The sequence below is a fragment of the Tachypleus tridentatus genome, chromosome 3, assembly GCF_004210375.1.
Source record: "Tachypleus tridentatus isolate NWPU-2018 chromosome 3, ASM421037v1, whole genome shotgun sequence".
NCBI classification, from domain to species: domain Eukaryota; kingdom Metazoa; phylum Arthropoda; class Merostomata; order Xiphosura; family Limulidae; genus Tachypleus; species Tachypleus tridentatus.
In genome coordinates this window covers 34,783,208-34,798,883 of record NC_134827.1, presented here as the reverse complement: position 1 = coordinate 34,798,883, position 15,676 = coordinate 34,783,208, and the positions used below count along the sequence as shown (strand labels likewise).

The window sequence follows — 15,676 nt, the reverse complement described above, 5'->3', positions numbered from 1 at the left end:
GCTATTGATACAGTGGTTTATCGCATGTTGTTATTTAAAGCTATTTTTGATTTACGAATAAAGAATGCACCTCACAAAAGCGATTGTTTCTATAACCTATCGTACTGATTACGGGAGCACGTGCCGTGCTTTGTTTAACTTTTTATCAATGTTCGTTAATTGTTTTGTTTCAAAATATGCCTTAATAGCTTACTACACAATAGGCCCTATTGTTTTCGCTATCTCTGTATTTTGGTATGTTGTAATGTAATTACATCTCCTAGTTTCTTCTCACAGCTTCGCGAGAAAAAAATCTGATTTAGTAGGAAGTGGTTGCTTTCGAGGTTGGAGCATCTAAAACGAATGGCAGCTGATGCAACCCTCGGAATCTGAGGGTTGTAGATTCGAATTCCCGTCACCCCAAACATGCTCGCCCTTTCAGCCGTAGGGGCGTTATAATATTACGGTCAATCCTGGTAGAAAAGTAGCTTAAGAGTTGGCGGTTGGTGGTGATGACCAGCTGCCTTCCCTCCAGTTTTACATTGCTAAATTAGGGACGGCTCGTGCAGATAGCCCTTGTGTAGTTTTGCGCGAAAGTAAAAAACAAAGAAGATGGCCTCAACCCTTCCTCAGAATTTCTAAGCCTACTTTTAGACTATCACCGATTTGACAACCATTAGTGCCTCCTCCAGTGGCTCAGCGGTATGTCTGCGGACTTACAAAGCTACTCGAGGGCTATCTGTGCTAGCCGTCCCTAATTTAGCAGTGTAAGACTAGAGGGAAGGCATCTAGTCATCACCACCCATCGCCAACTCTTGGGCTACTCTTTTACCAACGAATAGTGGGATTGACCGTCACATTATAACGCCCCCACGACTGAAAGGGCGAGCATGTTTGGCGCAACCGGGATGCGACCCGCGACCCCCTCAGATTACGAGTCGCACACCTTAACACGCTTGGCCATGCCGGGCCTGCGTAAACCATGAAGTTCGTAATATTTTAATAGTTTCGTTTAAATGTATTTACTGATTAAGTGATATTTTATTTCAAGCTACAGTTTTTACAGTTAGTAAGCTTACTTTTCAGAACAGATAGAACGTTTTGATCACTGATACGATCAATCTCAAGTGCTTGATAGTTTCAATTTTTGATGCAAACTTAAACAAGTTGTACTTGAGCGATTTTCTCTTTGAAATTAATTTTGTTTACGTGGAAGCACGCGAGTGAAAGTGACCTTTATACTAATATAGTGTTGCTAAATTCTTCTCCTGTGGTAGTGATTATTTTGGTGTTTACCTAGAGCTCTTATCGTTGTCACAGATTATGATGGCTCGTGTCAAAATGATTGGTTACGAAACAATAAGGCGGTTTCTGACTTCATCTAGACAATAGCTTCGATAAGGCTTTACATCATGAAGACATTTACAATTGCTGGCCCTTGGATTTTGATCGTGGTATCTCACGTGACTCCTCAGCTAACTTGCGTAACATATTGTCAGAAGAGAGTTTTTAGTCGGGAGTCCACGTGCCGAAGCCTCAGTTTACGCTGTGTTACGTTTAGGACGGCATACAAAGTTATTCCTGTGTTTTACTTCATTAGATATTTATATAAATATATCTGCTTGAAAACTTTCTAGAGCGATCAATGGCTCCAAACCGAATGAATCAGCCAGAAGAAGTGGTAGGTGCCGAAATCATTATAATAGTATTAACTATTAGACATATTACTTCCATTTACCAAAGCTATTTTTTTCATATTCTAGTCTTCGAAATCAGACTGCTTCTAGATCATAAGAAAATAAAGAATATATTTTATATGAAGTGAGGGGATGGGGGTAAACTACGCCTTCGCCTTGTTATTGTCAGGCGCAAGGAACCATTATTTCGTAAATCGTTATTTATTAACGTGAACCCTTAAGTTTGTTTATGAGTATCTAAAGAAACTAATTCCATATTTCGTTTTTAACTCACCCTTGTTAACGTTTGTCGCTACGTTATCTTACACGAAGACCAAAATTAACGGTTATAAACTTAACGCACTACGTTTTATTGCGGTGAGAGGTGTATGAATACAGGCTCACGCTCTCGGAACTAACGACATTTGTTTTTACAACTTTAACGAATTTCGTTAATTATGACATATTCCGTAATACAGTGGTGTCTGTTGAAGTATGTAACTGTAGAATAAAACCTTATTTGCAAGGCCGTAAACACTTAGTTATAAGGCCACTTGGATACGTGTAGGCCTATTTTCAAGGTGCTAAATGTTTAAATTGGTGAGGACTTTATTCATAGTTAGAATATTCTTATAATTTTGATATATGGAACGCAGTGAGAGACAGATCAAGGTTGTAATTAAAAACGAGGACATTGAATGTTGTATATCTGTCTTCACGTGTAAAACTTGACGGTGAAACTGAGAGTGACCCGTAACATCAACAACTTTGCAATGAGCAGGAAATCACGAGACTTAGCAGTCTGCGGTAAATATGGGGGCCAGCTTTATCCGCAGTCTGCTCTGTAGAGAACAACATGATATGGTTGACTTGAACTCTTACAATGTATTAGATAAAACGATTTTAATTATCTCGGGAGGGAAAAAAACATCACAAGCTTTTGTCATGTCCTGTATATATATATTACAGTACTGTGGACGAATATTAAGACAAGAAAATACTTTGTCATTCTTTCTATTTTATGGTTCTAATTATTCCATAGTATTACATAATGTAACTTTCAACACTGTGGTAATGTTTCGCTGATTTCTGTTGACAACTGTTTGTTGTTGTTGTTTTTAATTTCGCGCAAAGCTACTCGAGAGCTATCTGTGCTAGCAGTCCCTAATTTAATAGCGTAAGACTAGAGGTAAGGCAACTAGTCATCACCACCCACCGCCAACTCTTGGGCTACTCTTTTTACCAACGAATAGTGGGATTTACCGTCACTTTATAACGCCCTACGGCTGAAAGGGTGAGCATATTTGTTGAGACAGGGATTCGAGCCCGCGACCCTCAGACTACGAGTCGAGTACCTTAACCACCTGGTCATGCCGGGCCGCTGACAACTGAATGAGTCAGGACAAGAATACGTTTTATTTAGAATTTTCTTTGTTACGTATTATGATTAAAATAGTCTGAAACTGAGTTAAATGGTAATTTAAAGATTCCTTTCTTAATATAAAAAATAATAATACAATTTTTTTAATAACGGCTATTTCAAATAGTTATGACAAATAATGATTTATGTACATAAGTTTTACAAACTTGGAAACAATATTAAATCTTCTGTTTGGTATGGAAATTCCTTGATATCTCATTGAGAGTTCACGACGAGTAAATTAATTCTGAGTTCATAAAGGTACAATTCAGTTAATGAGGAGCTAGCTAGCTTTTCGTTGATCACACGTGACTTTTTCACCGCTGAAGTTGTATGATGTCTTCGTAAAAGATACTAACATCCGATGTTAATCCGCTGAGTTACGGGGTTTGTAATGTTCAAAATCGATAAACGTTTCTAAAGTTTCCGATTAATAAGTGTCAATCATAGTTATATCTTCCGAGGTTTACAGTACACCAACTATAGCAAACCAATAATACATACTATCTCTTGGCGCCTCGCTTTGGTTCATAAGTTTTAGGTGGATTTCTAGAAATTTCAGCTGGTCCAACAATACTTACGATACGTTAGTGCTTTCGTAAAACATATTTTGTTAATTCTTACACTCGAGAATCTTCTACAAATTTAGTGAATAGGCGAGAATTTCTCAAAACAGATTTAACAGTATAAGTTACACGTATTTCTAAATATATATTTAACTAAAACAAACATTAATATTAAAGTAAATATATAATAGAAAATCCGTCACACCATATGCTTGTAACAAGAGCATGTCATAAGGGCTCTGCATGAACGAACATATTGATAACATTTAGGGTCTGAAGTAACTATCATGGTATTCCATGCAATGTCTTAACTATATGGAAAGAAACTAGTAAGGAGCTTGTGTGTGGTACCAGTATATGCTAGAAGAAACCAATGTAGCAACACCTTGATAAAAAACAATGTTTAACACTATATATTAAATTTTCTTCGCATGCCACGCCCCAAACATTGTGGAGAGCTTTCAGTAGAACTGAGAATCCATTAAAAGTTTTTCGTGATGCTGATCGGACTGTCTGACAAATTGCTGCAGACTTTAAATGGTCCCTAAACACTGTCAAGTACACCACTGATCATTAGACCAAGACAGGTGAATTTGAAAATATAAAAGGAAAAGATAGAACACCTCAACTGAATGATACAGATGTTAAATATCTTTGTTTATACAGCCTTCAGGACAAAAGGAAGACTGCTACTGATCTCAAGCATGAGATAAACAACCATGTACCAAATGATAGAAAAGTGTCCAGTTTTACAGTAGCTAGAAGACTGAACGAGAATCAACTATTTGGTCGTGTAGCAGTTAAATAACCATTTACTTCGACCTACAAACATTGTCAACAGACTGAAATTTGTTAAAACGTACAAACATCGTACTGTTGATGATTGGAAAAGGGTGTTATGGACGGATGAGTCCAAGTTTGAAATATTTTGTTGAAAGCTGAGATTAAACGTCCGGCAGAATAAAGGTGAAAGCCACTTACCTTCGTATATAGTATCTACCATAAAGCAGGAGGGAGGCAGTGTAATAGTTTGGGAGTGTTTTTCTCTGCTAAGGCGATAGGAGATATTTGCAAAATAGGTGGAATAAAACTCATCCAACCTATGCAGAGATTACTTAGCTAAGAAATAAGCTGCTATAGTCATTCAAATGATGCAATGGCCCCAACAGAACCCCGATTTCAACCCAATTGAGTAGATCTGAGATTTGATAGATCAAAAACTTGACAAACCAAAAGCTACTTCCACGAAACTGTATGGTAGTGTATTAGAGACATTTGGAGTAAAATTCGAAATGAAACTTAGATTAAACGTGTTTCAGAACTGCCTGGAAGACTATCTGCAATTATTAAAACAAAAGTGGACACAAAACATCAACTGTTTACTGAACTTCCACTGTTTCTGTTGTAGTCCCAAAACTTCCACTGTTTCTGTTGTAGTAAATATGAAGATTAATAACATTTTCATTTGTGATTTAACTTTCGATGATGGCCTGAATTCTGAATTTTGTCCTAATACGTTTGTATAAAAAGACGAAATGGTTTACACCGTAACTCCTCCAAGGCTATTGAGGCAATACCAAGCAAAATTTGTATGTAAACACTATGAACTATGGAAAATGTTCTAAGGGGGTCAAAACTGACCTTAATCCTAGTTTTCTTTTGTAAAGCGTATAGATTAATTACTTCTAGCATATTGAGTCAATCTCAAACAATCTTGACAGGCTGACCCTATAGATAGTGTAAATATTTTTAAGGGGTCCAACCACACTTGTCTCGTGAGGTGTAGGGTGTTCCAGGGTTGGATCACTTCAACATCTTCTGTTTGTTGCCAGATGGAAAGTAAACTTCAGAATGTTGTTTATGAAGAAGGTTTGTTATACTTGTACAGTTTTGAGGTAAAGTTCAAGTTATTATTTTGAAATACGTGATTACTGATGAACGTACATTGCTTAAACTGATTTTAAACATTCGTCATCAGTTGATGGGTGTTTCAAGTTGTTGTGGTACAGAAACTTGCATCAACACACTGCAACAATAATGGAAACACACGGTCTTGACAACCAACAAACTGAACAATGGACATCTGTTGTTAAAGTTTAGATATAATTCATGTCTATATTAGCTTTCAACAAGCTAGGTGCATATGGTCAGATGTATCAAAACTTGTGTATTGATTCCAGGCTAAACTAAAAACGAAATGAAATGAGTGAAAAAAAATTGTAAAGCTGTCAGTGTTGTTTATCGATTCGTGTTTGTTAAACATTTCAAATCTCATCACGAAAATACATATTACAAGGGAATCACTGCTAGATTAGGGATAGCTAGCGCAGATAGCCCTCCTGTAGCTTTGCGCGAAACTCAAACAAAACCAAACCACAATGTCGGTCTGTGTTAATGCATTCTGTAGTAGTAGTGGCGTTTCTAGTTTTTGTTTTTTTATTTGGGAAACAACTAATGGGCTAAAAAGGTAATTTGGGGATACAGAACGAGTGTATCAGAAGAGCTTGGTTTGTTTTGAATTTCGTGCAAAACTACTCGATGGGTTATCTACGCTAGTCGTCCCTAATTTAGCAGTGTAAGACTAGAGGGAAGGCAGCTAATCATCACTACTTACCGTCAACTCCTGGGCTACTCTTTTACCAACTAATATTGGGATTGACCGTAGCATTATAACGCCCCCACGGCTGAAAGGACAAGCATGTTTGGTATGACAGGGTTTCGAACCAACGACCCTCGTATTAAGAGTCGAGTGCCTTAACCACCCTTCCGTGTCAGAAGGGAGATCATTGTTAAAGGTAAAATAAATAGGCATTTCGTGCTTTTATGAAATATTTATTACTTTTAATAATCATAAAAGCCATAATTACCGCAGGCTCTTTTTACACGGCTTTAGGCTCTGTTATTAAACCTCAACAAACTATGAATATCCTGCACATAACAAACAAAAACAACTAATAAAAAGCATTGTGTAAATGTATGATGATGAATGGATGGCAGTGAAAACAAGAATATAGGATGATGCAGCTACACATAGATCATCTCTACAAGACTTTAAATAAAAAGTTAACGTTACACTATAAACAGTGTTGTACTTAGGTAGGGTCTATAAGTGGCTTAGCCCCAGCGCCTATGGTCTTAATGGGAGCCCATTAATAATTTTGTTTTATGTAAAATTACATTGGTTTTGTGAGACCCACAAAACGTATTAGCCCCCTTGGCTCACACAACCTTAAATCTACAACTGACTGTAAAATGAACAAATACAAAATGGTTACGAGGTCGATGAATTCGACCGACCTGGTAGCAAGTGCGTAATAATAAAGACGTTTTTACTCTATATGGTGTTTCTTGTACGCAAGTCTTCGGCTCTTAGGTGCACTACGCTGATGTTTACACAGCGTACAGTCAGTCTTACACTGATCATGATATTTTGATAAACAAACTGTATACCAACAGTCAGGAATACATAACATCCAACTGCAGTAATACTGAAATTAAGTATACATTTTACAGTGTAACATTACATTTCAGTAATGAAAGTAACGTAGTGATAATCTATGTAAAGCATTATAATCTCTATATTCTTATTTGTATTCTTTTTGTTACTCCCATCCTTGAATCATTTTATATTTACAAAATGTTTTATTAGTTGTTTTGTGACGTTTTTACCCTTGTTAGTGTATTCCATAAATGTGTATAATAACATTTAGTGTTATGTGTATTTGTTTGTTATTTTCACTCCTCTTCATTCATAATATAGGAGTTGGCTCCCTAAAGACAACAGTTATATAGTGTACAAAGCATTGAGTATATTACACGTTACAATCATTTAATGTTCGTCTATCATTAGTTAATAATCCTTGTTTCAGCCTGTACTTAAGCTTTTTTAAGGAAAATCAGATTTCTGTAAAAATGCTAACTTCAAGGGATCGTTTGCTTACTTACTGCCAGTTATTAAGATTAAGCAATTAATCGCGCACTGCACAGAAATACGTATAGTTGATTTAGGTTTAAACTTACGTTAGTGATAAATTAGTTGTAGAGTTATCTGGATTGAAACAAGAAGAAAGATGAACAAATTGGTGGGTTGGTCACTTTCTGGTTTGGTATCTTAGTGATGGCTTGTTGGATAGAGAAACAAATTGGTGGGTTGCTCACTTTCTGGTTTGGTATCTTAGTGATGGCTTGTTGGATAGAGAAACAAATTGGTGGGTTGCTCACTTTCTGGTTTGGTATCTTAGTGATGGTTTGTTGGATAGAGAAACAAATTGGTGGGTTGGTCACTTTCTGGTTTGGCATCTTAGTGATAGTTTGTTGGATAGAGAAACAAATTGGTGGGTTGGTCACTTTCTGGTTTAGTCTCTTAGTCTCTTTGTTGGATAGAGAAACAAATGAAAGTGAGTGGCAATCATCTTTTTAAGTAGAACTTTCTGTCACTGTTGCTTTTATTAGTGTGAATGTTTGTGTTATGCCGACCGAGTACCTTGGCTATTCCTAAATGTAGCATCTGTCAACTGCGTGGTAACACTTTCTAGACAGTGGGAGTCGTGATGTAGGGGTCCCCCGCTGGTACAGCGGTAAATCAACGGATTTACAACGCTAAATTCAGGGGTTCGATTCCTCTCTGTGGGCTCAGCAGATAGCCCGATGTAGCTTTGCTATAAGAACACACCCGATGCAAAGAGAATTTAGAAATTTCTAAACACTAAAACCCAAAATTTTAGGTGGGGTCTACTGTTAGGGGGAGATCTCTCCAATATGGGTCTGCCCCCACGCCCCTGTAAAGCACAAACTGTATTATTCGTGCTGGAACAGTAAGGTTATCTGTACTTGTGTATTAGTTATAGATGGAAGAAGGGCTGAACTGGTGATTCTGGTGAAGAGGTCAACACGTGCAAGTGTCTAGTCAGAAGTTGTATGTGTCAAAACTGTGTCCGTGTACGTGTGCAGAATAATCTTTAACTGTTAGATCCGTTACACCTACTCACTTCTGAATTGGCTATTCATTTGTTTATTTCTATTATTAAGTTGTTGTTACGTGGGTTATTTCATTAGGTCGTATTTCCCTTGACCTACATAATCCAGAGCACTAATTGGCTGATGTACATAAACTGAATTACAGTCCTTGTATGTAAAATGGATTTAAGATTCTAGTCTTCAGTGGATGTGAAACTGGTCAAGTTAGTAGTAGTAGTAATAGGAGATTAATAGTTCACGTGGTTTGCACGCTCAAAAACTTGCTACATAGTTTATAAACCTGACATCACGCAAACATTCTCTGTTTTAACTGGTTTCTTAATTTGTGCTGAAGAGTTGATAAGTGTTCGTGTCTCTGTAGTGATGTCACTAGAAGTTTCCCTGACTGTCTTTTCAACATCCTATTCTGAAGGCGCTGTTGCTTACTTATATTTTACAACAAATAATAGATTGACATAACTAATACTAAAACTTTGGGGAAGTCCTTATTGACCCCTTACGTCTACTGTCTGTAACAGTTTACTTTGTGGTCATCGAACACAAAATTTTAAAAAGTTTTTTAATTCCAGAAATATTTTCTTTGTGGTAGGTCAGAGTTGACAGTTGTGGTCTTGTCTGGTTTGTTTTGAATTTCGCGCAAAGTTACACGAGGGCTATCTGCACTAGCCGTCCTTAATTGAGCAGTGTAAAACTAGAAGGAAGGCAACTAGTCATAACCACCCACCGCCAACTCTTGGGCTACTCTTTTACCAACAAATAATTGGATTGACCGTCACCTTATAACGCCCCCTCGGCCGAAATGGTAAACATATGTGACGGGGATTCAAACCCGCGACCCAATAATTAAGAGTCGAGTGCCTTAACCACCTGGCCATGTCGGGCCCGACAAGTGTGGTGGAAATACGTTAATACATGTAACTAAGTTCGGCATATCTAGAGAGAAAATGTGGTTAAATATACTTGATTTTCGTTTATAATTGGTACACTAAAATTTGTTAAAAAGAACTTTTGATTTATATCCAATATAGAGGTCGTTCCTAACTTAGTAGTGAAAGACTAGAGGGAAGGCAGCTAGTCATCATCATTCACCACCAACTCTTGGGCTACTCTTTTACCAACAAGTAGTGGGATTGACCATCACTTATAACGTCCCCACAGCTAAAGATGAGACGGAGATTCCATCCCGCAAATTATGAGTCAAATCTTTAACCACCTGGCGATGCCAATGTCAGGTCAACTAGCGCAGATAGCTTTGCGTGAAGTTCAAAACAAACAAACATTATACAGTCAGGCCAGGTGTTAGAGTTGTTCCAGTCTTTACCCCCACCCCCACCCTCCGTGGATCAGCAGTAATTTCACACAAAAAATATTGATTTGGATCTTCACGGTTGAGGCCCGGCATGAACAGGTGGTTAAGGCGCTCGAATTGCAATCTGAGGGTCGCGGGTTCGAATCCCTGTCTATCCATACGTGCTCGTCTTTTGAGCCGCGGGGGCGTTATAATGTGACGGTCAGCCCAATATTCGTTAGTAAAAAAGCAGCCCAAGAGTTGGCGGTGGGTGGTGATGACTAGCTGCCTTCCCTCTAGTCTTACACTGATAAATTAGGGACGGCTAGCGCAGATAGACCTCGAGTAGCTTTGCGCGAAATTCAAAATCAAACAATCTTCACGGTTGACAGATCGTTGCAGCATTGCGCTAAAAATTTTAATCTTACGTTTACTGGCAACGGACGAGTTACAGCCTTACAACACGTTACTACAACGTTTAACTACTAAAATATCTTTAAGAAAACAGGAAAAAAACCAAAACGCCAACATAAACAGATGTCGAATAAATTGGGTAACATTTGATATAAGTCCGTATAGTGAAATATTTCGTGGACAGAAAAATAATCCAGTCAGTTGAGTGTATATATTAGGTTACAGTTTGTATAATATTGGTAAGTCAATTTCAGCTTCCCCAGTACTGTAACCTGTTTTTTTTTTTCAAGTATTTACACTTTCATACGTTGTTTAATAATTTTTTGTGTTACGTCATTTTCAATGATTGAGATATTAAGTAAAAGAAGTTATTGTACCTTATATTACCCCATTAAACACAACTCAAAATTTACTAAATTGAGCTAAATCATTGTCTGGTATTAACATACACAAATTATAGCAATATTCACTGACAAACAGTTCCCATAATTCACTACGTTGAATGACGAATAAAATGCTTGTTTTGGAATTTCGCGCAAAGCTACACGAGGGCTATCTGCGCTAAACTAACCAATCATTAATCTATGATTTTGTAGTCTGACTCTCATTTTTATATTGTTCAAACTGTTCTAAAACGTTGGAGAAAATTACAGGTTTCAAACAATGCACTCGTCGTAACAATAATTTGAAGTCGTGTTGTGTGAATCCATATAGTTTGTGACGGTGTCAGTGTCATTTTAGTTCGAATAATTCATTCCTTGTTCCCGTAACGTCATTAAAATATTACTTATGTTTGTACGGTAAAAAGTTTTCAAGAAGAATCGATTGATTCCTACCTTTACATTTTAGTGTTTCTATTTTCACATTCAGGCACGGGTTTTAACAACTAAAATTTCGGTAAAGTTTGGCACGTTTCCAGCTCGTGAAAAGTCTTGTGACGTTGTTCTCGTTAGCATATCCAATACCAACGAGACTGTTGATAACATTTCACCTTAGGGTAATACAGCTATGGCCTTCTAGTAAACGTAATTTAAAAACGAAGGAAGGAAGGGCGTCTCGTAATCTAGTTGTAGGAACTGAATACGTGCAACATACGGAGTTTATATTATACGTGTAATGAATGATGTATTCGAGAAATAAAAATGAAAGGAGCTAAGCAGTATTGAGCCAACACATGATCCTTATTCGGGGTATTACATATGATGAATTATTACGTATTTGAATGATGCACTACTTTTCGTTAGAAACCGTCCGCTGAACACTGTCGTTAATGGGTTAAAAAATTACGAGTTAAAGTGTAATTAAACTCTGATGATTATTTAACGAAGAAACATCTTGTATAGTTTGTAAAACGAAGGTGATGAAATATAACCTTTTATAGCGTACCAGGTTATGCCACTAAGACTAAAATTAATTTTCAACTTGCTCCTAAGATTAGCCCAATATATCGCTGTCAGTTAAGCCTTCGGGCTGATGTAATAAGCCGTGCTTGTGAAAACTCGTAATGGGAAAGTTAAAAATGAAACTTCTCCATTAATCAGTACATTGTAACTATGTACAAAGACGTACAAACAACAAACTGACAAAGTTTTTCTGCTTATGGATATTATAACCCGGTGGGTCAGTGATAAATTTATGGACTTCTAACACTAAACTCTTTGGTTCGATTCCTCGCAGTGGATACAATAGAGAGCCTAATATGACTATAAAAGAAACAAACTTTAACGGTACTTAAATTTCCAGTATTGTATTAACCCAGGTATAAACTTCATAGTTTCGTAAAAATGAATTTTGTAAGAACCTAAATTATAATCAGTAAAACAGGAGGTGTGATTACCAGTGTTTTCAATAATTGTTTCTTGTTTTAAGACTGAAAGAGCTGAACGGAGAGAACATCTCTACAAGATATTGGTGATTGGAGAACTTGGAACAGGAAAAACAAGTATCATAAAGCGTTACGTTCATCAGTTCTTTTCTCAACATTATCGAGCAACTGTATCCTTACTGGTGTTAAATAAATTATACGACGTACTTGTAGTTGTTCTTGTCTTTTTTAATTGTTCTCTCTTTTATTTTCTTTTTTTTTTTTACTATTCTTAATGAGTTTTACCTCTTTTTTGATAATTAGTTCACCTTTATATAAATCTCAACATGTGAAAATAAACAAAAGATCGGGCCGGCATGGCCAGGTGGGTTAAGGCGTTCGACTCGTAATTTTGAGGGTCGCGAGTTCGAATCCTCGTCGCACCAAACATGCTCGCCCTTTCAGCCGTGGAGGCGTTATAATGTAACGGTCAATCCCACTATTTGTTGGTAAGAGTAGCCCAACAGTTGGCGGTGGGTGGTGATGACTAGCTGCTTTCTCTCTAGTCTTTTACTGCTAAATTAGGGACGGCCAGCGCAGATAGCTCTCGTGTAGCTTTGCGCAAAATTCAGAAACAAATAAATAATGGGTTATTTATATTCTGTCCATCATGATTATTGATACTCGAGTTTAAGTGTTATAAACCCTTAAGCACACTGGTGGATCACTAAGGAGTATTTATGTGAAAAATTAAAATATATATATAGTTCTAATTACCTTAGAGCACTGGATAACAAATACTGAATAATTCTCAAAGTTTTCTTATAAGATTTAGTGGTGACTGTTCTGGTCTTGGGTATTAACTAGTTCATATGCGGAGAGCTATTGTTTACTTTACATAACTCAACTAGGCCTAACAGTAATGTAAAAATGTTGCTGTTATCTCTTCTAAGTATTTATAAACAAGATAAATTTTACTTATTTTTTGATTTATAAAAAATGTTATACAAATGTGTTTGTATTTGTTTTATTTCATCAATATATTCAATTTTATTAATAAGTCTTTGGGTTCTGTTTCAAACCCAAAACGATTCTGCTCTCCGATAAATATGCCATCTTTGTATGTTTTTCCCTAACGTCTGTTCAATAGATTGGAGTAGATTTTGCTTTGAAAGTGCTGAACTGGGACTCCAACACTCTTATTCGACTGCAGTTATGGGATATTGCAGGTACTGATGTAATGAATTGTATCGTGCCACATTGTTTAAGTTTATGATAAGAAACTTTTAAAGTAATGACAGTAGATACTTAATCTAAAACAAACAATTTGTTAAGTATAACAGAAGTTTATTACAGTGAAATAGTAACAGTGATTGCTAAGTACCCAGTAGATAGAATCTTTCCACTTGCATTTTCAGCTTAATTTTATGAAATACTGTGACCATTTAGTCATTCACCTGAAATGCCACACGAGGGCGCAAGTAACGTAACTTGTCTGAAGATTTAGGCTTAATTGTTCTGTGATTATAAACGATAGAGTATAACAGTACAATACTATACACAGTTTGGAGAATTAATTGTTCGAAATTCACTGTACGTTATTTGACTTAGATTTTAGTCCAAACGTTCTTACATGACTTTTATATTTCTAAAGGACAAGAAAGGTTTGGGAACATGACAAGAGTTTATTACAAAGAAGCTGTCGGAGCTTTCATTGTTTTTGATGTAACAAGAACAGCAACGTTCGATGCTGTTATGAAATGGAAAAACGACCTGGACAACAAAGTCCACCTTCCTGATGGAAGTGAGGTGCCATGTGTTCTGTTGGCAAACAAGGTTGGTTTTTTTTAACTGTTATATGTGTTGTCATCAAAATTGTTTTTAGACGAACACATTAATACAACTTACGATATTACTCTCTATCTTCAGATACTCAGCAAGATAAGTCTGATTTGTAATTTAACTTCAAGTTGTGTGTGCATTTTACTCACAACTGAATCTTTTTAAAATTTACTAAGTTGCTAATAAATAGAATAGCTGTTAAATTTGCCTTTCTGCTGTTCGAGAACTGGCCTAGTCGTGGTATTGTTAAGCATGTAGTTTTATAATGAGATATTAAGGTATTTTTATAATGTGAATAATATATATATGAAAGCATAAGAACAAGGAGTCCGTTCCACATTTTATTTTTTAAATTACGCTACAAACAAAAATTTAAAGGATAGTTTGGTTTGTTTAAATTTGTAATGTTTTCAGTTATGATATTTAAAACTTATTATAAGGGTTACACCAACCCCACTAGGTCTTTACAAGTTTATGGACCATTGATTACTTGTGTAATAGGTCTTTTATGAGAAATGATATACATCTTGCAAAGCAAAAAAAAAAAAAAACTGATTCTGATTGATTAGGAAGTAGGTTTACTGTTGAGATAATTACAGGTTTAGCCAGGTGGTTAAGGCACCTGACTCGTAATCTGGGGGTTGCGGATTCGAATCCCTGTCACACCAAACATGCTTGCCCTCTCAGTCATGGGGACGTTATAAAGTGACGGTCAATCCCACTCTTCGATGGTAAAAGAGTTTGCGGTGGGTGGTAATGACTAGCTGCCTTCCCTCTAGTTTTACACTGCTAAATTAGGGACAGCTAGCGCGGATAGCCCTCGTGTAGCTTTGCGCGAAATTCAAAACAAAAATTCAAATGACAGGTTTATGGACTTTTTGATAGTATTTACTTTTGAAAGAGTGTGAAAGCTTTTAGAAACCACCTCAAACTAAAATGTGCAAGGCCGTCACGCAGCTTCAAGAGGACTGTACCGAAACTGAGGTGGCACAGGTCATAGGGTGCCACATGTGTGGTCATTATATCATGGTGCAAATACCAGGCGGCAGGCGAGTACACCAGGATACAAGGCCTGGATTGCAGTAGGGCTACATATGCAGTATGTGACCGACGTCTGTGAAATTTATCCATTAGAATTGCGCTAGGGAGCCTCAGAAACAAGCATCAGCAGGCCACTGGAGTCCAGGATACCAGTTAGAACCTCAAGGCACCGAACAACCCGGTGGACCATTTGGTCTTCTGTGTATTTTCAAGTCGTCGATATGTGAGGGTCTGGAGACGTAAGGAAGACCTATATTCGACCTGTAACGTTATCCATCATCATGCTATTGGGTGACATCTGCATATAGGGGTGTATAGACCTCTCTGTGGAGAATGGAAGACCCTTGATAGCAAGATAATACATAGATCATATTCTGCAACCCACTGTTCGCCCTTTTGCTGGGGCTGTCGGATATGTGCGTGTGTATCAACAGGATAATGGCCGACCTCACACCGCCAGGATGACGCAGCAATTTTCCAGGGCAAATGAATAGAGTTACTGGACTGGTCTGCTAAGTAACCAGACCTGAATCTTATTGAACATATATGGTACTTGCTAGGGGGAGTAGTTAAACATAAGACAATCTGCTCCTGCGACTGTTCAGGGGCTCAAAGTTGTCGTCATTCATGAGTGGAACGTGCTGCCCCAGAAAGTCATCCGAAACAGAA

The 15,676-nt window shown here is 37.2% G+C and overlaps 1 protein-coding gene across 2 annotated transcripts in view; it reads left to right on the top strand.

Annotated features, from left to right (window-relative positions):
* The first annotated feature begins 1,226 nt into the window (after positions 1-1,226).
* Rab32 (RAS oncogene family member Rab32) overlaps positions 1,227-15,676 on the top strand; it is a 30,879-nt gene continuing 16,429 nt past the window's right edge. Inside the window, exons 1-4 of one of the 2 annotated variants that reach the window (XM_076493752.1) lie at positions 1,227-1,660; positions 12,190-12,315; positions 13,275-13,353; positions 13,779-13,960. In XM_076493752.1, coding sequence (XP_076349867.1) covers positions 1,625-1,660; positions 12,190-12,315; positions 13,275-13,353; positions 13,779-13,960 — 423 coding nt within the window. In that variant the 5' untranslated portion in view covers positions 1,227-1,624. The remainder of the gene's footprint in view (positions 1,661-12,189; positions 12,316-13,274; positions 13,354-13,778; positions 13,961-15,676) is intronic. The other variant, XM_076493751.1, reaches the window with a different exon arrangement.